Source organism: Typopeltis vanoorti, chromosome 18 (genome assembly GCF_054136105.1).
Source record: "Typopeltis vanoorti isolate ZY-2024b chromosome 18, IOZ_Tvanoo_1.0, whole genome shotgun sequence".
NCBI classification, from domain to species: domain Eukaryota; kingdom Metazoa; phylum Arthropoda; class Arachnida; order Uropygi; family Thelyphonidae; genus Typopeltis; species Typopeltis vanoorti.
Window position 1 is genome coordinate 90,474,660 of NC_143566.1, and position 22,030 is coordinate 90,496,689.

At 35.9% G+C, this 22,030-nt stretch overlaps 1 protein-coding gene across 4 annotated transcripts in view; it reads right to left on the bottom strand.

Annotated features, from left to right (window-relative positions):
* The window catches only part of Nsun2 (tRNA (cytosine(34)-C(5))-methyltransferase Nsun2), a 272,640-nt gene that overhangs the window by 249,688 nt on the left and 922 nt on the right, over positions 1–22,030 (bottom strand). For 3 of the 4 annotated variants that reach the window (XM_090407903.1, XM_090407904.1, XM_090407905.1), the window contains 2 exons: positions 19,833–19,910; positions 12,245–12,339 (listed from right to left, as the gene is read on the bottom strand). In XM_090407903.1, coding sequence (XP_090264029.1) covers positions 12,245–12,339; positions 19,833–19,910 — 173 coding nt within the window. Of the gene's footprint in view, positions 1–11,924; positions 12,011–12,244; positions 12,340–19,832; positions 19,911–22,030 lie in introns of those variants that run through there. The other variant, XM_090407906.1, reaches the window with a different exon arrangement.

Consider the following 22,030-nt stretch of genomic DNA (forward strand, 5'->3'; position numbering starts at 1 on the left):
AACAGATGTTTGATTTTGCAAAATGCACCTAATAATCATATGAATATTATTATCATCCTAGAAGAGATGTCTAAAGAAGTAATTATTATTAATCTGACCTCCATGGAGTCAGATTCATCATAGAAGGTACACATATCACACACAAAGCTCATTCAACTGTGCCTTAAACTGATTTAATGTATAATCTTTACAAAGCACTCAGCCAATGCATTCCACTCTCCAAGCAAAGAACCTGCTCACATCCTCCTTATACAGTTTCCAGGGATGGCCTCTTGTTCTATCCCACCACTCTTTCATTTTCTGAAAAATTTCTTCCATTTAACCTGATAACAACCTCTGACTAACTTATGTCTCGATTATATCCCCCACCCCAATCAACCTTCTATTCACGAGGCTTTGCAATTCACTTTCTTTCAATATGTCTTCATACTCCACATTTCAAAGACCACCGACCACCCTTGTAAATCTTCTCTGGACACTTGTAACATATCCTCATCACCATGTAAACCTGTGACCAAATCTGTATGCATTAATCCATGAGGCATGATCAAGGTATATAATGGAATCATAACCTTTATATTTCTGCATGTCAGGGTCCTCTGCATCATTGCCATTATTCAACATGATGACTTCACAACTTGTGCAATGCTGTGCAACATTGCACAAGCGTTTGAGGACGATTACTTGAATTTCAGGTCCTTGTCCTCCACCAATCCAAACCTCTCATTTCGGTGGAAATGTTAGATCAAAAGAATCAAAGGATCACGAGGAAATATTTGAGGGCTTCAATCGTTAACCCAGGGCTCCGAAGAAGACTGAATATAAGGCTAGGATCTTCAACCATCGGGATCAACATTTTGGCTAGAACTCAGGGAAGTCTGAAGGAGAAAAATGATGAGAAGGAGGTCGATCTGCCACAATGTCCAAGATCAACAATGATGGTCATCAGAAGCAATTAGCCATGGAGGAACCAAGCCGAGCCAGACCAGATGCTTTGTCGCATAGACGAATCTGCGTGTGTTCCAACCACTGGAATCTTTGCTCAAGTTTCGAAACGCCGGGAAATCACATCCTAAATCCCAAAAACAGATCTGAGCCTCTAAGAAATGAAAACCCAAAAACATTCAAACTTAGTGTTCAATAAACATGTTTGTTATTTATATCCAAGGAGTGCTGCCTGATCTTAATATGCAATGCACTGTTTCCAAAATAAATTTGATCCTGTGAGCGGGGAAATAAATGATAGATAAGATAGTGAACGCATAGAAAGCCACGAGTGTAATTTAATTAAGAGAGGATTTTGTGTTAGATTAGAAACTACTGGAAGTACTACTATATCTTATACCACAAGGAGACCTAGTGGAGAAGTCTTTAAATAAAAATTAATTTCTAGTGCTCTCAGGTATAAGAATATAGAGACACGGAAGGTAGAGTAAGAGATAGAACCAAGAATAAGAAACTAATAATACAGCATAAATAGATAACCCCGATGTTTACAAAAGAGCAAAGAAACATCACCGTTTATGACTGTATACTTTCTGTACATCAAAAACTTTAGCTAATATTGTTTCACAATATTAGATAAAGTTTTTGATGTGCTGAAAGGAGCTCAGCATTACAGACTTGAGGCAAATATTCACTTTTTGCTGGTCGTGATGCAAGAAGAGTATACGTTACTGGAGATTTCACAAATGATGGCTTAGTAGACAATGTGGATGAACTGGGTGTTGATGATTTGTTAGGAATTGATGACTGGGTCAACTTTTATGAAAGTGAATATACATATTTAGTGGAGGCATACACAGAGACTGGATAAAAGTACCAAGGAAACTTTATAAGCCATGTCAATCAGAGAAATGTGTTTGTATTAGAGACAGTGGGCTGCCTTCTGACAATTCCCAGCTACAGGGGAGATCAAGATCCAACCTAATTGGGATGATCAAATTGGGAATTCCCAAATTGCTTACCAACAACAGCAGATTCTTGTGTCATCAAAGTACAATAACACTTCTGTGCAATATGTATACACATGCATATGCACACATTTACTGTTTGTAGATAATCATCATGCAGGTGATGAATAAGCTAATTTAATAAAACTGTAAAGATTTAGAATATTTTATTAACATTGGTTATATCACATAATCTATTCAAGGTATGGTCAGAAATTATCCAGATTGATGCAAAAGTCCAACAAATGAGACAGTATTTCAAGCTCACTTCCCTTCAATGTAAGGCTCTTTTGTAACAATATCATTTGACTATTACTTTTGCCATTACTAATTGGTAATTAGTTTACGGAATTAACAACGCATATAAAGTATATTAATTAAAGGTAACTTTAATAAATAACTTCTATATTTCAGCAATGTCACGTTGCCATCTTCAGGAACATAAAGATATGGTATGTGCACACAGGCACTAATAAAAGCAAATGAGGAAGAAAGAAAGAAACTAATATTGTTCCTGAAGTCCTAAGTGCCCTCTGGTGGGCTAATTTGGTTGACTTAGCAGTTGGACTGAAGTTCTCAAAATGTAAGTCTCCCAAATTTGGATTAGTTCCTAACCTCAACAAATTTGGGTGCATGAAACTACCCCAAATTTGGGAGACTTACATTTTGAGAACTTCAGCCCAACTTCCAAGTCAACCAAATTAGCCCACCAGAGGGCACCATTAGGACTTTAGGAACAATATTAGTTTCTTGCTTTCTTCCTCATTTGCTTTTGTTAGTGCCTGCGTGCACATACCATATCTTTATGTTCCTGAAGATGGCAACGTGACGTTGCCGAAATATAGAAGTTATTTATTAAAGTTACCTTTAATTAATATACTTTATATGTGTTGCTAATTCCGTAAACTAATTACCAGTTATGTATGACCAACGTATAAGCCTTGCTACTAGAATTCTGCCATTACTAGAATCAATTATCAAAATGTATATATGTAGCCATGCTGCAATGCCATCATTTACCCTTCTATTGAAAAGACCTGGATTAAAATGCTTTATAGGATACAGGAAACCTTTATAAAGAATTTTCAACTAGAGGTGTCAGCCAGTCTCATGTATTTCACACAATTAACATATAATTAACATATATAAAACATAAACATATATAACACACAATTAACATATATAAAATAATGCTTCATAGTTACTCCAACCATAATTTCAACCAACCCAATCCAATTCAAATGAAAATTAGTTTTGTACATCCAAAAGTGTCTTCAAATTCAGTTTAATGTGGCCTTTCATAATTTAAAATGGGGGGGGGGGGGATGCTGTATTTCAGCACTTCACTAGAGGGGGAAAAAGAAAAGGTTTTCCCTAGAAGTTGGCTAAGAGTGTAGTTAGCAAGGGCATGAGGATTAGATTTTTCACTTGAAGAGTGGTGAATGAATGGAATGGATTGTGAGTGACTTGTCTGTTAATGGTTTCAAGGAGAGATATATTGTGTTGATAGTTTGTCTCCCATGATGATTCTTAAGACACCATGGAGGTGCCTGCACAATAATAATAATATGCATCTTCCTTGTCCAAGACATTTGTCACCTTGTTATAATACCTAAGTTAGTAAATCATGATCCATCTTTAACAAACCTATGCTGACAACCACAAAGAATACTGCTGTTATCTTTGTGGTTGTCCAACTTTGTGGCTGTCAAAGTTATACAACTCTGGATATACAGATTATATATCCAGAGTTGTATATTGTAACCACAGCTTGATCACCATCTAAATGCAATGGAACAATTTCACCTTTTGTCCCCACTCTCTGCTGCAGTCATCACTTTCATCCATTAACATCATCTTACCATAATCATTCTTCCTTCTACTTGCTACATATTAGAAAAATTCTCCAGGTTTTTCTTAGCCTGATTTGCTAATTTCGGTTCATACTGTAGTCTTGCAGTTCTTACCAACTGAATCACTTTTCTGGCTTGCTCTTTATACTCCTCATGCAATTGACTGCTATCATTATTCATCTTGTTCTGCCTCCACAGTATCCTCTTCTTCCAACTCATGCTTGATCCCTTTTATCCATCCATTTGGACACCTACTTTATTCAGTCTTTTGACCTCTGGAATACATTAGCACATCAATACTCTTTAATATCTTTTGGCTAGTTCCCATGCAGCATTTATCTCCCTCCCCCATTTCATTACATGTTAACAGAGTCAAGCTGTCTCCTAAGCTTTTCATTATCGCCAGCCTTGTAATTACACATATATCCTTTCCTCACAGAAGTCTTCATACGGCCAGCCACAACCCAGTAATTCAATGTTCAAAGTCAATGTTTGTTTATATGTACATATATATGTGTGTGTATATATATATATATATTTAAAATTCTTCAATCAAACATATATATATATATATATATATATAATTAACGGCTATTTTAGCCTGTTTTTGTTTAGGAGTGTCCCTTATATTTAATACATTGACTAACATAACTCAAAAAGGGGTATATATATATTTTAGGGCATTACGAGCGAGTATAGAAGGCAATTATGGCAGAATAAAAAACGTGGAAAAATTTTGTACATACCTTGTTTTCAGTTTAAAGACGCCTTCTAAATCCAAGCTCTTGCTGAAAGATTGTATGTGAACTGGGGGGGGGGGGGAGAACATGGGGATGTGCTTGAGACACTAATATATATATAAATATATATATATATTATTTTGTTGTGGGGAGAGGGAGAGAGAGGGGGGGGGGAAAACGAAGGGGAAGGGTATCCTTATGTGGAAACTGGGGCAAGGGTTTACGGGGTGTGGACCGTTTCGGTCATCGTCTGACCATCATCGGAACTTTGTGGGAAATTCTCACAAAGTTCCGATGATGGTCAGACGATGACCAAAACGGTCCACACCCCGTAAACCCTTGCCCCAGTTTCCACATAAGGATACCCTTCCCCTTCGTTTTCCCCCCTCTCCCTCCCTCTCCCCACAACAAAATAATATATATATATATATATATTTATATATATATTATTAATAGTAACCTGGGTTTCCAAACTTATTTCCCCGTGTCTCAAGCACATCCCCATGTTCTTTCCTCCCCCCCCCCCCCCGTTCACATATAACCTTTCAGCAAGAGCTTGGATTTAGAAGGCATCTTTAAACTGAAAACAAGGTATGTACAAAATTTTTCCACATTTTTTATTCTGCCATAATTGCCTTCTATACTCGACGCAATGCCCTAAAATATATATATATACCCCTTTTTGAATTATGTTAGCCAATGTATTAAATATAAGGGACACTCCTAAACAAAAACAGGCTAAAATAGCCGTTAATTATATTAATAGTGTTTAAGAGGAGTAGCATGGGAATTTCCCAGAAACTATACTTAATATATATATATATATATATGTATGTATGTATGTATGTATATTAAAGATACCAAGAAATTTTATACTAGGTTTTAATCCTTTTCCCAAGTAAGCAAAACAAAGTTTTGCATATGAAATATATTCACGTCTGAGCTACTTGTATATTGAGCAGGGGTGGCCAACTATGAGTCCTTCTGGAGCCAAAATAATTCCGGGAAAACTCAGAAGAGCCACAACCCTTGATCGATGCAATGGTATAGGAAAAAAGTGAGTGTGCGCATGGCGAGATTGTAAAAAGCTTGTAAGAACTGCTTTGACTAATTACACACTTAATTTTAAGGAGCTTACTAAGAAAATGAATACAAAGAAGGCCTCTACTAGTAACTAAAGTTATTGTATTTCAACTTTAAAATTATTCTAACTGTTCAAAGTAAACTTCATTTAGTGTGTTTTGAAGTAAACTTTTTTATTGCTGATTTGTATTAGCTCTGTTTTGCTCTCTCTTTTTTTTTATTTTGTTCCACTTTTTTGTTATTTTTTTTTTACTTTTTTTACTCTTCTCATTTTGTTTATTTGTTCCTGGTAGATCATGAAGAGCCACGTGACGCATGGACGAGAGCCATGTTGTGGCCGCCCCTGATATACTGGCTAAATGACTTCATATCACTTGTCTTAGTATGTATCCCATAATGCAAAGCATACCCCCCTTTTTTGAATGTGTATGATGCAATGCATAATGGGAAGGGTCACTACCCAGACCAGTTTCAACCTTTAATGAGGTCTCATCAGTGGGAGCCAGAAACTTTCCACATCTTTCTCTGATCCAGAAATTTTTATTAATAAGGTCAAGCACCTTTTGTCTATTTGTATATGAGATAAATATGACTTCTGCATTACTTCAACCTTGGTATCTCTCCCAGGTCTGGCTCTCACTGATGAGACCTCAATAAAGATCAAAACCAGTCTGAGTAGTGACCCTTCCCATTATGCACTGCATCATACACATCTAAAGGGGGGGGGGTACTTTGCATTATGGGATACATACTAAGGCAAGTGATATGAGTTATTAGCCTCTATATACAAGTAGCTTAGATGTGAATATATTTCTTGGTAAAAAGGATTAAAACCAAGTAAAAATTTTCTTGGTATCTTTAACGTATAACAAACCCAAGGTAAAAAACTTTCCACATATATATATTGTATATGTGTGTGTGTGTGTGTACATATGTACAAATAAACAAAAATTTACTTTGAACATATTTTATCACATATACATATATATCTTATTATCATTCCTTCCCTCCTCTTTTACCTTGCAGTGTCAAGGATTTCTAGTCACTTAACTGCTACTGTATCAAGGATAAGGTGGTTAGCCCTATGCCTCCTGGTGTGTCCAATGTCTGTAGATGCATGTGTTCACAGGCTGGTTTGCCTGTTTGGGGGAACAAAAACCAGACTTTCTGGGTGAAAAAAAACCCTACCTTCGTATGAGACTGGCTAACTTACCTTTAGTCGAAAGAGACCAGATAAAGGTTCCTCACATCACACGGAAATCGAACCCAGGTCATTCCAAACAAAGCGCTTCATCTATACTGACTTAACTAAGCTACAGAGACTCTACATATATGTATTCCTGAGCTTCTACTCAGTTGTTATGGTACATTTTAAAAAAATAAATATAAGATCTGATAATGTTGGAGTCTTGACAAGTAACAGACTGATTTGGAGGAAAATTGTAGATAGGAAGTTAGTAATGATGTAATTTTTTTCATGTAGTACTGTCATATCCTGTACACCCCTTGAGGGTACATGGCAGGAATTTGATGATGATGATGATGATAAATATTTAATGACTTTAAACCGAGATAAAATATTAAGTTTTAATGAAAATGATACAACTAGTTTCAGCCTTTTACAGCCTTCATCAGGTATCCACTAAAGGTAGAACACAATAATAAAAATTGAAGTCACAAAAAACTGAGAATTATAGGCAAAAAATGCAATACATAATTGACAGAGAAAACGTTGTATTTTTCAAGTTGTTCTATCTAACGCGCTTGTTTGTTGCATGCGTGCTTGCAAGTTCTCCTTAATGCCAGTATTGAACAACTCCAGCATAGCTATCAGGGATGTTGTAACTCAAATTGCTGTTCAAATGTTCAGGATTAAGGAGGATTTCCCTGGATTCCACGATTTTCCTTTCAAACTCATCACTGCAGCGAAAAATGTTTTCGGATTTATCCCAGCAAACTGAGTGACTCTGTAGATCATCATGAGGATTGTTTGAGAAAAGAACATGACTGGATAGCACAGATGCATGTGATCTTTTATAGGAGATGTCTCTCTCTCTCTCTTATGCTCCTCTGTACGTAGTTGAATAGATTTGTTAGTCTGTCCAAGATAAGGAATATTACAATCGCACCATAACTTGTATACCTGGATATTTCAGGTTGTGATGTATAGGCTTCGGATGGCTTATAAGAGAACGGACTTTAGGGAGTGTAGTGAAAAACATCCTGATGTTGTATTTTTTAAGGACTTTAGCCAATTTATTGGAGACTGAACTAATGTAAGGGATTCAGATGCTACCTTTAAAATCAGTAGTTTCCACAGTACACTGCCTAGGAGGATCCAGAAGAAATTTCTTAATCGTTTTTTCAGAATATCCATTTTGTTTAAAGATAAGAGAAAGGTGATTAATTTCTTTTTGGAGCTCATCTGGTTCATTTAAAAGAGAGCGTGCTCTGTGTCCTAAGGTAGAAATAGTTCCGAGCTTTTGTGCTGGAAAGTGACGAGATTGACAGTGCAGATATCTGTTAGTATGAGTGGGTTTTCTGTATATAGAGATTTTAAATCTATCAGAGCATCGTGTAAGAATTATATCCAGGAATTTCATTCTAGTTCAGCAGTGAATTTTATATTAGAATGCTGGTTAAGATGATGAAGAAAATCCATGAGAGATGTGTGTCCGTGACTCCATATAATGAAAATGTTGTCAACACAACGTCTCCAAAGTTTTGGCTTAAGTGAGAAAGACGATATGGCTTTCGTTTCAAAATCTTCCAGGAAAATGTTTGCTAAAACCGGGGATAAAGTGTTGCCCATTGCTAGGCCTTCGTTTTGTTTGTAAATGGAGTCCCTATATCTGAAGTAGCCAGATTGAATACAATGCTTTAATAAAGCAAATATCTTTTTAGACAATTTGTCCTTTAGTAATGTTAATACCTCCTCAGTAGGGACATTAATAAATAATGAGATAATGTCAAAACTTGCTATGATATCATTTTTGCTGATTGAAATATTTTTGATATGAGAAACAAAGTCTGTTGCGTTTTTGATGAATGATGAATTATTAATCCTGACAAAGTTGTAGTAAACAATTCGTCACATGTTTTAACAGTTGCAGAAAAAGATATTCTAAGCAAAGGTCTAAATTTCATTCCCTCACCTAAGTTTATTCCAAAAGAATCTCTACTTACTAAAATAGAAAAAGCCAGTTCACTTATTCCTAATCATTTGGCAAAACTTCTCCGTATGGAATCCATCTTCATTATCAATAATAATAAACCTCCAAGAGATAATCTTTCTCCTGTCGAAAGACAGGCCTTAAAGAATCTTAAAAAGAACAAAAACATCATTATTTTACCTGCAGATAAAGGCAATGCCGCAGTCGTCCTCAACTATGAAGATTACCACAATAAAATGCTTCAATTCCTTGAAGACAACATTATATATTCAATTCTTCAGGATGATCCAACAAGGGAACTACAAAACTGCACAAACAATCTGTTAAAGACTACAAGTGAACTTCCCCACAATATTCGCCTTTCTTTACACTCTCTACACCATCTTATACCACGCATTTATGGAGTTCCGAAGATCCACAAGGAAAACATTCCTCTTCGCCCAATTGTGGAAGGAATTGATGGTCCTACTTATAAGCTTTCAAAACATCTTGCAGAATACCTCAAATGTTTCTTCAATAAATCTTCATCGTTCATCAAAAACACCACAGACTTCGTTTCTCATATCAAAAATATTTCAATCAGCGAAAATGATATCATAGCAAGTTTTGACATTATCTCATTATTTACTAACGTCCCCACGAGGAGGTATTAACATTGCTAAAGGACAAATTGTCTAAAGAGATATTTACTTTATTAAAGCATTGTATTCAATCTGGCTACTTCAGATATAGGGACTCCATTTACAAACAAAACCAAGGCCTAGCAATGGGCAACACTTTATCCCCGGTTCTAGCAAACATTTTCCTGGAAGATTTTGAAACGAAAGCCATATCGTCCTTCTCACTTAAGCCAAAACTTTGGAGATGTTATGTTGACGACATTTTCATTATATGGAGTCACGGACACACATCTCTCATGGATTTTCTTCATCATCTTAACAACCAGCATTCTAATATAAAATTCACTGCCGAACTAGAACGAAATAACTGCCTTCCATTCCTGGATATAATTCTTACACGATGCTCTGAGATTTAAAATCTTTATATACAGAAAACCCACTCATACTAACAGATATCTGCACTGTCAATCTAATCACTTTCCACCACAAAAGCTCGGAACTATTTCTACCTTAGGACACAGAGCATGCTCTCTTTTAAATGAATCAAATGAGCTCCAAAAAAGAAATTAATCACCTTTCTCTTATCTATAAACAAAATGGATGTTCTGAAAAAACGATTACGAAATTTCTTCTGGATCCTCCTAGGCAGTGTACTACGGAAACTACTAATTTTAAAGGTAGCATCTGAATCCCTTACATTAGTTCAGTCTCCGATAAATTGGCTAAAGTCCTTAAAAAATACAACATCAGGATGTTTTTCACTACACTCCCTAAAGTGCGTTCTCTTATAAGCCATCCGAAGCCTATTCATCACAACCTGAAATATCCAGGTATACAAGTTATGGTGCAATTGTAATATTCCTTATTTTGGACAGACTAACAAATCTATTCAACTACGTACAGAAGAGCATAAGAGAGACATCTCCTACTATAAAAGATCACATGCATCTGTGCTATCTAGTCATGTTTTTTTCTCAAACAATCCTCATGATGATCTACAGAGTCACTCAGTTTGCTGGGATAAATCTGAAAACATTTTTCGCTGCAGTGATGAGTTTGAAAGGAAAATCATGGAGTCCAGGGAAATCCTCTTTAATCCAGAACATTTGAACAGCAATTTGAGTTACAACATCCCTAATAGACATGCTGCAGTTGTTCAATACTGGCATTCACAAGAACTTGCGAGCACGCATGCAACAAACAATAGCACGTTAGATAGAACAACTTGAAAAATACAACGTTTTCTGTGTCAATTATGTATTGCATTTTTTGCTTGTAATTCTCAGTTTTTTGTAACTTCAATTTTTATTATTGTGTTCTACCTTTAGTGGATACCTGATGAAGGCTGTAAAAGGCACTAGTTGTATCATTTTCATTAAAACTTAATATTTTATCTCAGTTTAAAGTCATTAAATATTTATGGCCTCCGCACAAGGGTGTGTTCTGTCACCTCTCCTTTTCATAACATTTATGGACTGGATTGATAGGCACAGCCGAGGCAGTGAGTGTGTCAGAATTGGAAGATGTAGCATTGGACGTCTGCTTTTTGCAGATGACCTAGTTCTGCTTAGCTCTTCCACAGATGACCTCCAACGGACCCTGGATAGGTTTGTAGCTGTTTGTGCAGACGCTGGAATGAAGATCAGTGTGGCCAAATCTGAAACATTTATGGTCTCGAGACAACCATCCCAGTACACTCTAAATGTACGTGGAATCCCAATGAGGCAGGTGGAGAAGTTTAAATACCTTGGTATTTAATCACGAATGATGGAAAATGGGACCATATTCACGAATGATGGAAAATGGGACATAGAGCTAGATACTTGAATTGGCTTAGCAAGCTCAATATTGCGGGAACTTGGCTGTTCGGTAGTATTGAAGCAGGAGTTAAGCCAGAAGGCAAAGCTGGCTGTCTTCAATACAGTCTATGTCCCCATCCTTACCTATGGTCATGAGAGTTGGGTAATGACTGAAAGAATGCGGACACGAATGCAAGCGGCTGAAATGAGGTTCCTTCGAGGGGTTGCGGGGCTGACAAGACTCAACAGAGTCAGAAGCTCTGCAATTTGGGAAACCCTCAATACTCAACCGCTGCTTCTTCATGTTACGGGCACCTGGTCAGAATGCCACAAGAGAGGCTCCCTCAGCAGGCCCTCTTTGCCAAGCCAGAGGGTGGGAGACCACGTGGAAGGCCAAGGACTCGCTGAATAGATTATATTCAAAACCTTGGTTGGACACGTTTGCGAATCCCACCAGAACACCTGAGCTTGGTGGCAGAAGATCGTGACCATTGGAAGTTCCTCTTGCAGCTGTTGCCCCCACAACCCAATTAGGAAAGGTGGGCCTTGAAGAGGTATGTATGTATATATATATATACACACATATAGTAAATTATATACTTGTGCTTTATAGTAAAACAAAAAAACAATCCCTATATTTATCATATTAAGTCAACTTCTGAATTAAAATCTACTGATGTTCAAGAAGAATATCAATAAGTTACCTCTTTAAACTTTGCCCACACAAGGCAGTAGTGAACTACAGGTTCTGCAGTCTCTCATTGTGCGGGATTGAGATTTGAAAAAAATACTACATGAAAAATTAAACAAAAATCAAAAAAGTAATAATTAAATGTCGTAAATTTCATTTAATCAATTAAGCATGAGACATTATCTTAAAATAACAAATTATTTATTATAAAATATGGTTATTTTCTTTGACAATGGGCATCATCTCTTTAAGAGATGCCAGGCTAGTTTTACAGATAACAGTTCAGAATTTAGACAAATCATTGCTGTGGATTGACATAAACTATCACCATACCCTCGATAACCAGTAATTCGGAATGCAGCAGGTAATCCCTCACGTAAAGTGGACATAAAAAGATCCCATTCTTCTTCGGGAATAATACTTTGAGCCTATGTTAATAAGAAATAATGTAAGTCATCAGTTTATGTAATTTTTCATTAAAAATATCAAAGTAATACAAAAAAAAAAAAAAAAAAATTTGAGGTAGAAACATCTCGTGTTCATCTATTTCAAAATAGATGTACAGGAAGTTGTTCAGCATATTGAAAAATATCAATGGGACTGGATTGAATGTCAGCCTGAATACTATGTGAATGTGCAAGAAAATTAGCACTGCCTGTGATGAAGTTGTTCAAACTAAGTCTGAGCTCTGGCAAGGTTCCAATGCAGTGGAAAGTGGATAAAATAGTTTCTTTGCATAAAGGTAGCTTACTCTGAGACAGAAGTAGCAAATTACATACCAATTAATATATCTGGAGTGGTTGTTAAAGTATTGGAAAAGTTGTTTAAAGATAAAATCCAACAGTGGATGGATAGGATTCGATATTCTACAGTGTGCAGCATGGCTTTGTAAAGGGTAGGTCCTGTCTTAGCAATTTATTCAAGTTCTATAATAAAGTGACAGCAGAACTTGGATAAAGGAAATAGCCATACCATGATACTGATGGACTTTGCAAAGGTATCTGACAAATTACCACATGAAAAACTATTACAAAAACTAGAGAAAATGGGAATGGATATGAAACTAGTAGCATGGATGGGGGGGGGGGGGGGAACTGACAAATAGACACTAGATAGTAGTATATGGTGGAGTGCAATCTAGGAGAAAATGGGGTGACCAGTGGTGTATCTCAGGGATCAGTACAAGGGCGACTACTCTTTAATTTGTATATCAGTGATATAGTGAAAAATTTAAAGAGAGATATTCAGTTGTTTGCTGATGATCCAAAACTGGGTAGGACAACAGTTGATAAAGCTGATATAGATATCTTGCAGGATGATTTAAATAAATTGGCATTATGGGCAAAGGATAATGAGATGGTCAATTTAATGCAAAATGTAAGGTTATGAACTTCAGGGTTGTTGCATACTGTGCATCACATTGAAGATACTACACATTCGTGTAGTATCTTCAATGTACTTGATTATCAAGTACAATCTCACCAACTCACAAATTAGAAAACTCCACAGGCTCCTTAAGAAGGTCACTTCTTGGCCTGTGGAAGTCACTAACAAATTAAAACCATTTAACTCCATACCTCCACCGTATTTATGGACTCCCAAAAATACATAAAGAAAATGTGCCATTACGTCCCATAGTGGATGGCATTGATTCCCCCACATACAAACTAGCTAAACATTTGGCCAAAGCTCTCAACACTATACTGGCAACACACTTTCACACATAAAAAACTCAGCCCACTTCAAAGGCATAGAAAACCTTACACTCAAACACACTGATGTAATGGTCAGCTTTCATGTCTCCTCCTTATTCACAAATGTCCTACTCAAAGAATCCTTAGAGCTAATCCAAGCTAAATTTCCTCCCAAATATCACAGTCCTATTTCAGTTCACAATGAACTCAGGCTATTTCATTTGGCAGGAAAAATTCTACAAACAAATAGAGGGGACAGCCATGGGTTCACCACTCTCCCCACCCTTGGCAAATTTCTTTATGGAGACCATTGAAGAAAAAGCCTTGGCCTCTGCCCCACAAAAACCGACCATATGGTTTCGCTATGTTGATGATGTGTTCGCTATTTGGCCACATGGCTCCGATGCACTCCTCTCCTTCCTAACACACTTAAACAACCAACACCCCAGAATCAAATTCACCCTGGAAGAAGAAAAAAACAACTGCCTTCCTTTCTTAGACACACTGGTCACCCGCCAACCTGATGGAACCTTGGTTTTCTCAGTCTATAGAAAACCCACCCATACAGGCAGATACATTCACCAACAATCCCCCACCCCCTCACAATATGATGGAGTCATTAAGACACTACACAACAGAGCTAAACTCATCAGTTCAAATGACAATGCCCTAACCACAGAACTAAACCACATTCTCAACACTCTCTCAGCCAATGGCTACTCCCCCCAAAAAATTGAAATCAATAAACCACAACCCCCCTCCCCCCTCACAAAAAGGATTACTATAAATCCATCACCATACCCTATATATCCGAGGCACCTCGAAAAAAATTACAAAAATCTTAAAAAAACATGACTTAACTTCTTGTTACAGACCATATAAAAAATTGGCATCCCTTATCTGCTCTACTAAAGACCAACCTCTCCCCTTAGACATACCTGGTGTATACCAGGTCCCTTGCAGCTGTAAGCTGTCCTACTTTGGCCAAACAGGCAGGACAGCTAATATCAGAATTTCAGAACACAAGGACTACATCGGGTTTCACTGGTACAGCCACTCTGGTCTTGCAGACCATACGCTGGATACCCGCCATAGAATACGATAGAAGAAAGCCACGATAATACATAGTAAATTCAAATACAAAAGGTTTTTCATGGAATCAGCCTCAGCCCTAAGAAACAATCCAAACCTCAACAAATTTGGTTGCATGAGACTGTTTTCCAAATTTGGGAAACCTACATCAGAAGACCTTCAGCCCAATCGCCCAAGAATACCAACATTTCCTGCTAAGGGGCACCATCAGGATTTTTAGCAGAAAGAATAGCATCCTGCTTCGTCCTCATTTAGTACTGTTTGTTGTGCTTGCGTGCACATGTCTTGTTTTTAAGTTACTGTAAAAATGGCAACGTGTTGCCGAAATATTGGAAGTGTATTAAAATTTATTTTAATGTATATCCTAGTATACGTTGTAATTTCCTTAAGCTATTTAGTAAAAATGCATTACCAACATCTAAGCCTTTCCGCCAGAGTTTTTTTGTGTGATGTAAACAACAGGTGCTGAACACTTTACATAGAATTGACAAAAACAACAGGTGGAAAAACACCTGTTGTTTACATCAACCAAAACATGGTATGAATGTAAATTTAAGGTCTGTGAGATTCTTATCAATCACCCTAATCTTAACAATAATGATGGTCTAAAAATTCCAAGCATATGGAAGGCACATATTCTACCCACTTAACCTTTCTCCCTAAGAATTAATTATAAAGAGGACCATAGGTATTCCAGATTGTTAAATCTAATTATTATTATTATTATTTGACACCTCCAGGGAGTCCAAGGACTCATCGATGTAAGACACCTGATCCACAACTCCATCTTTCTACCATTCAATCACCAACTCACCTCAACTACACCAACGCCATGTACTGCCAACCACTGCTAATATAACAATTGTCATGTTAAATTAGGACATCAGTTTTACTGTAACAAAACTATCTATATGAAAGAATAATTTCTCTGATGTTGTGTCATATGAATATAGCTTTGATGAAGTTAAATGAAATAAATTAACTTCATTTCATTTATTTATTGTAATTTTATTTTATTTTATTTTCACTAGAGGTCAGGCCAGTAGAATAACCGTTGATCAAATCATTGTCTCTTCAGCATACTAAGTGAAATGTAATTTAGCTTGTCTCTGTATATATGTGTGTATGTGTGTGTGTGTACTTCAGATGATGACCTTAATATGAATGTTGATATGTTGGGAAATTAAAAAATTATTTATAACATGGTTGTAGAGTCCATAATTTGTGTAAAAATAAATAAATAAATAAATAAATGCAAGATTCGCTTACTAAATTGATTAACTGTTGTAATAGATACGGTATGAAGGTCAGCAATAACAAGACAAAGACAATGAAAATAGGCAGAAGCATTGAAAATATCAACTGCACTGTGAATGGAGAACCAATAGAACAAGTAAAAAATTTCAGCTACTTAGCCACAATTTTTAATGAAGATGTTAAATTAAATATGGAAATAGACAACAAAACAGGTATGGTAGGAAGTCAACTGAATAAATTTATATGGAATAAGAAAGAAATTAGTCAAAACACTAAATTAGGTTCAAACCAATTTTAACTTATGGATCAGAGCTAGGTTAGAAATAAGACATTTGACCAAAGACTAGAGACCACAGATATGAGAGTCCTGAGAAAGATAGGGGCATCAATGGCAATATCATATTAAAAATGAGGATACTAGGAAGGAACTTGACATTGTCAGCATCCAGGAATGCGTTAGCAGAGCGAATCTCAGGTGGTATGATCACTTAAACAGAATGGGCGAGGAAAGATTAGCAAAATAAGTGTTCTCTGCTAGGTTGGCAGGAAAACGACCCAGAGGAAGACCAAGATATAGGTGGAGTGATACGGTACAAAGTGCCTTAGACGATAGAAATACAAGATCTGATAATGTTGGAGTCTTGACAAGTAACAGACTGATTTGAAGGAAAATTGTAGATAGGAAGTTAGTAATGATGTAAATTTTTCATGTAGTACTATCATATCCTGTACACCCCTTGAGGGTACATCTCAGGAATTTGATGATGATGATTCTCACATTCAGTTTTATTTCCCTTGTTACATATAGGTACTATGAGAGCTCTACTCCAATCATCTGGAATTCATCCCTCTTTCCAGGCCTTCTTAACTATGCAGTGCAGCCACTGTAAGACTTTTATACCTCCATACTTGAGCATTCCTGGTTGAATATCATTTACCTTTCCACATTTCCACATTTCAAGCCTTTGATGGCTTTTTCTACTTCAAGTATGGATATGCATTCTGGAATGTATGCCTGTTGAGTGTTTTTTACCACTGTGCTGTCATCACTGTTTGTTTCATTTAGCAGTTTTTCAAAGTAATTACTCTATACTTCAAGGATATCTTATTCTCCCGTTTTCATGTCACCTTTATCATCTCTAACTTCTTTTACAGCACTCTTTCCTCCATTTCTGAGCTTCTTCAACAACCTACGGAATATCTTGCTGCCTTCGTGATATTTATTTTCTATGTTCTTACCAAAGTCTTCCCATGACTTTTGTTTAGCTAGTTTTACACAATGCTTAGCTTTCTTACATTTGTCTCTGTATTCTCTAAGAGCACAAGCTGACTTATTTGCCAGGAACTTTTGATATGCTTTCTTTCACTTCCTCTTTAACTTCCTGTTTCCACCATAGAGGTCTTATTTTTCTATCCTTGCAGACAATCTCACCACATGCATCTCTGGCTGAATCAATCAATGTTTTATTCAGGGCTTGCCAATGAATCTCCTGTTCTTAAACTCTCATTATTTTTTTTTTTGAATAATGTTTGTGTTTATTTTCACTTTAATAAAACTTTTTTACATGTTCTTCTTTTCAATACGAAATTCAATTTTATCCTACTCAAGACTAAATGGTGATCACTTCCAATTTCAAATCCTCTGTACACTCTAGCATCCTGCACCGGTCAAAAAACATGACTATTACTAATGACATAGTCAATGAGACTTTTATTCCTTGCAACTCCTCTCCATGTGAATTTGTGCACATTTTTATGTTGGAACATCATGTTAGTAATAACCAGTCCATGTCCTGAATGGAAATCCAACAGTTATCTGTCATTATTATTAGCTTTGCTTTTTTCTTGAAATTTTCCCAAAATATTTTTCTATGTCTGACAATCATTTCCTACTATGCTATTTAGATCCCTAATAAGGACAAATTTTCCTTTTTTTTCATTGTGTTAGTTGCTTTCCCCAAAACCCTCAAAAAGTTCCTCCACTTCCTTAGCAGAACCTTCTGTGGGATCATAAGCACAAATAAGTATCACTGTCCAGAACTCAATTCTGATATTTGCCCACATCACTCTACTTGATATTCGTGCTATTCAAGAAGATTACCCTCGTATTTAGTGTTGAATACTATTGCTAGTCCTTCTTTTTTCTGACTGTTATTTCCTGAATATAACATTTTGTATTTATTGCTTAGAAAAAATAACCATTTTTTGTCTTTTTTATTTCAGTCACCCCTATTATGTCGATTTGGTATTTCTTTCCTATTCAGGCTTTTTATGTTGATTAATCCAATCTTGAACTCGGGTGATGTTGAGTTAGGATATGTTTCAGGATTTGTTCTAAACAGCGAAAAGTTTCAACTTTTCGCTGTTTGCCCTGGTTCCCTGGCAAAAACAACGGGACTTGTTTAACTGGGCGACGTCCCAGTCAGAATGAAATTCTGGCACGTTGTTCCATCATTTTACATTTAAGTGAATAAAAATACAATTTGGTTGGCTAAATCAAAAATTTCCAGCCCATCCTCGTTCATTCAGTATCCAGGAAGATACCTAACAGGGTGCACCATGACATTAGATCAGAAGTCCTGGTCAGTACTCCGCATTCCTTCAAAGCCTACGTGGAGGTTTCCTCTCAGTTATACAGCTTTGACCGTTAAGCACCCCTAATCGATATTATGCAAGGGAAAATTTTTAATGTTTTTCTTCATATACAGTAAGCAGCAGTATAGGCATGGTAAGATATCTGTTGACAATGTATCTTATTTTGTTAGCCAAAAATGTAACATGGAAATTCCAATTCAAGTTGCTATTGACATTTAGACATATCTTACCATGCCTATACTGCTGCTTACTGTATATTAGTTTTTTACTAATCAACAATGACAAACTTGCTTACTATCACAATTTAAGTCATGCAATTTTATTGATGGATTGCAATCTATCTTATTTGTAAAGTACAGTAAACCCTCGATTTAACGGACTAATAGGGACTAAGTGGTGTCCGTTAAATCAAAATATTATTAAATCGCAAATTTTTTAAAATAAAAATATCTGTAACATTATACTGCAATTTTATCAATATTAGCACTGTAATTATAAAAAAATTATTTTACACACACTTTTAGATAAGTTAATGTAAAGTTAATGTTCGATGTTGAGGCGCTTGGTTTAGGTAATCCTGCATTGAAAAAACTATCAAGTTATTTTTGAACTTCTGAATTCTGCTGTTTTTTTTATAACTAACTCCCTAAAATTATGAAAATGTGTGTAATAAAACTGCCACAGAAAGTCATGCCACGTGACAAAAGAACCAATTACAGTGTGATTGATGTGATCACATCCTAATCATTCGCCGAACATGTTTTATGAGCGGCGACTCGTTTATGTTGGCTAAATTATTACAGTGTTGTTCCAATATATGATGGCCCATTCGCCAAAATTTGTTAAAAATAACAGGAAATTAATAATAACAAAAAATAACCTGTTAATTTAATTAAGCAAATCTTGGTTAAAAGCATTTTAAAATTAACAGGGTGTTAATTTTCACGACATACAGACCAGAAATTTTGTCTGTTAAATCCGAAGTTCGTTAAATCGAGGGTTTACTGTACATATTTTGTTTTATCTAAATTTATTTTGAGGTTGTTTATGAATATTATATATAAAATATTAAAAGAAATTCTATTAATTATTAGAAAATATTAAGCCTATTTCAAAAAACAAACATACAAAAAACACTGGGGTTTGATCAACTGTATCTGAAATTAGGATTATAATATAAAAATTTAATAATATTAAAACAGAGCAACTGCTGCACTTTTCTCTAATGGGAGAAAGGTGAATATTTTAACAAATAACAAATATTCAGACTTTGCAACACTTACTTTGTAATAAGTTTCAAAGGCTGCATTTTCCTTTACTATATCATTATAACCTATTCCTCTCTTCCCTTGCACATGAACCTGAATAAACAAAATATATTTTCATGAAAACCTATTTATTATAAACATTTATTTTAATACATGAGCTATATGGCATGTAAAACAGTTCCGTGTGGAGTGTAAAAATCTCGAACTATTTATTTATTTATACAGGTGTCTTGTTCTCAGGCCATTCCCATTTAAAATTAGCTAAAATACTAAGTGATACCCTGTAAGCATGCATCATCCAGATTGAAATATTTCAGTTGCCAATGTAACAAAGACTGACGTGAGAATTCAAGTAGATCATCTGGAAGTGCTCAGCATATTGAAAAATATCAATGTGAATACAGTAATGCGATTGGATAGCATGTCCATCTGTATGTCATGAAAATGTTTAAAAGAACAAAATAGCAGTGCCTCTTATGAAGATGTTTAATCTAGCTGTGGCTGTCTCCTTAACCTTATTTACTGTTAGGGCACTCACAACTACTGCTAGCAATCCATTCTACACATTCAATACTCTCCAAGCAAAGAACCTAGCTGTACATCCTTACAAACCAGACTCTTACACAACTTCCAGGAGTGACCCATGTTCTCCCCTTACTCTTCATGTATTGAAAAATTTCTTTTGTATCAATTTTGCAGAATACTTTTAGTAATTAATGAGTTTCTATCATGCACCCCCCCTCCTCTTCCCTGTCAACTGAACTCCACAATCTACATACATTCAATCTATCCTCATAGGGAGCATTCCACAGACCTATGACCAGCTTCATCACTTGTCTCTAGGCACACTTTCCTCTTCCTGGATATTGCTCCCCTATACACAACTTGCTGATAACTATCATATAGCCAGTCTCTAATCCAATGCACTATTCTAATATTCAACCCCATCCTCTCTGGTTTGACTATCAACTTATCATGCAATAATTGATCAAAAAGCCTGAAATAATTAATGCCAGTAGCACTCAGAGTTCTCAGGTTTTCATCCTCCCGAGTATTAACTGGGCTCAGGTTTGTTTAACTTCAGTGATCAAAACCTGATTTCAAACTGATCTAACTGCTGACTGTGTCTGCAGTCAGTGCTTTGTGTCAGTAATTACTAACACAAAGTCAAAGTACATACCTTCCATACACTTTCCCACATCATTTCTAAATCCAGAAAAATGAAAATTACTCTAAACATGAGATCCAGAATTGCATATACAAAGTATGTGCAGGAGACAGGATTTAAATTTAAAAAAAATAATAACAATAAAAGTTCATAATATGCCAGTATCTTTGTAAATTACAACTGTTTCTGTCCCTTATTTCTTATGTATTTATAATGAGAAAGATAAGAACTGTGTAGAGATGGAAAGGTAGGACCTCTCCAATGAGTCATAACAATCCATATCTCAGTGATGACAAATAAAACTGTAAATCCATAACTATATATATATATATATATATATATTAAAAATTAGGTGCCTGTGTAGCCCTGTAGAAATGGAGTCTGCATCCACAGTACTAGGCTGCTTGAAGAAAGACCACTGTAAGTACAATTCTAGTCATCACTAGAAAGGCACTAGAATTAAACTTACAATATAGAAAATATGCAATTATTTTCTTTAGAAAATATAGAATTCAACTTAAAACTACTGATATGAGAGGCCTTGCAATGCTCAATCATCTCATGCTTCAAGATCATCTATAATAAGTGCCCTGAACCCTGTTCTTCACAGTATCCATCATTGGAGTGAAAGTAACTTGAACTAACAAGTCAACTAGAAAATTTCTGAAACGTAGTTTTGTTCGCTTTCCCATAAAAAAGAAACCTCAGATCTTTTCCACTTACTTTTGATAATGTTAAGCTCAACAAACAACACTAAATCTCTCTTCTTGGACTGACTCTACTAGTCATCACTTGGCACAATCAGCATCAACAGCTTCCAAAAAACTTGGCATCCTTTTCTGGTCATGACAGTACTTCACTGCCAAATAGTTACTCCATACAAATCCCAAATATGACCAACATTGGAATATACTCTCATGTATAGATGGGGTGGTGCACCTCAGACCTTCCTAAAAAATTTTGATGCCATTCATAAAAGGACATCTCTTAAGGACATAAATGACACCTCTCTTACAGACTCTCTTCAGTCACTATTTAGATCAAT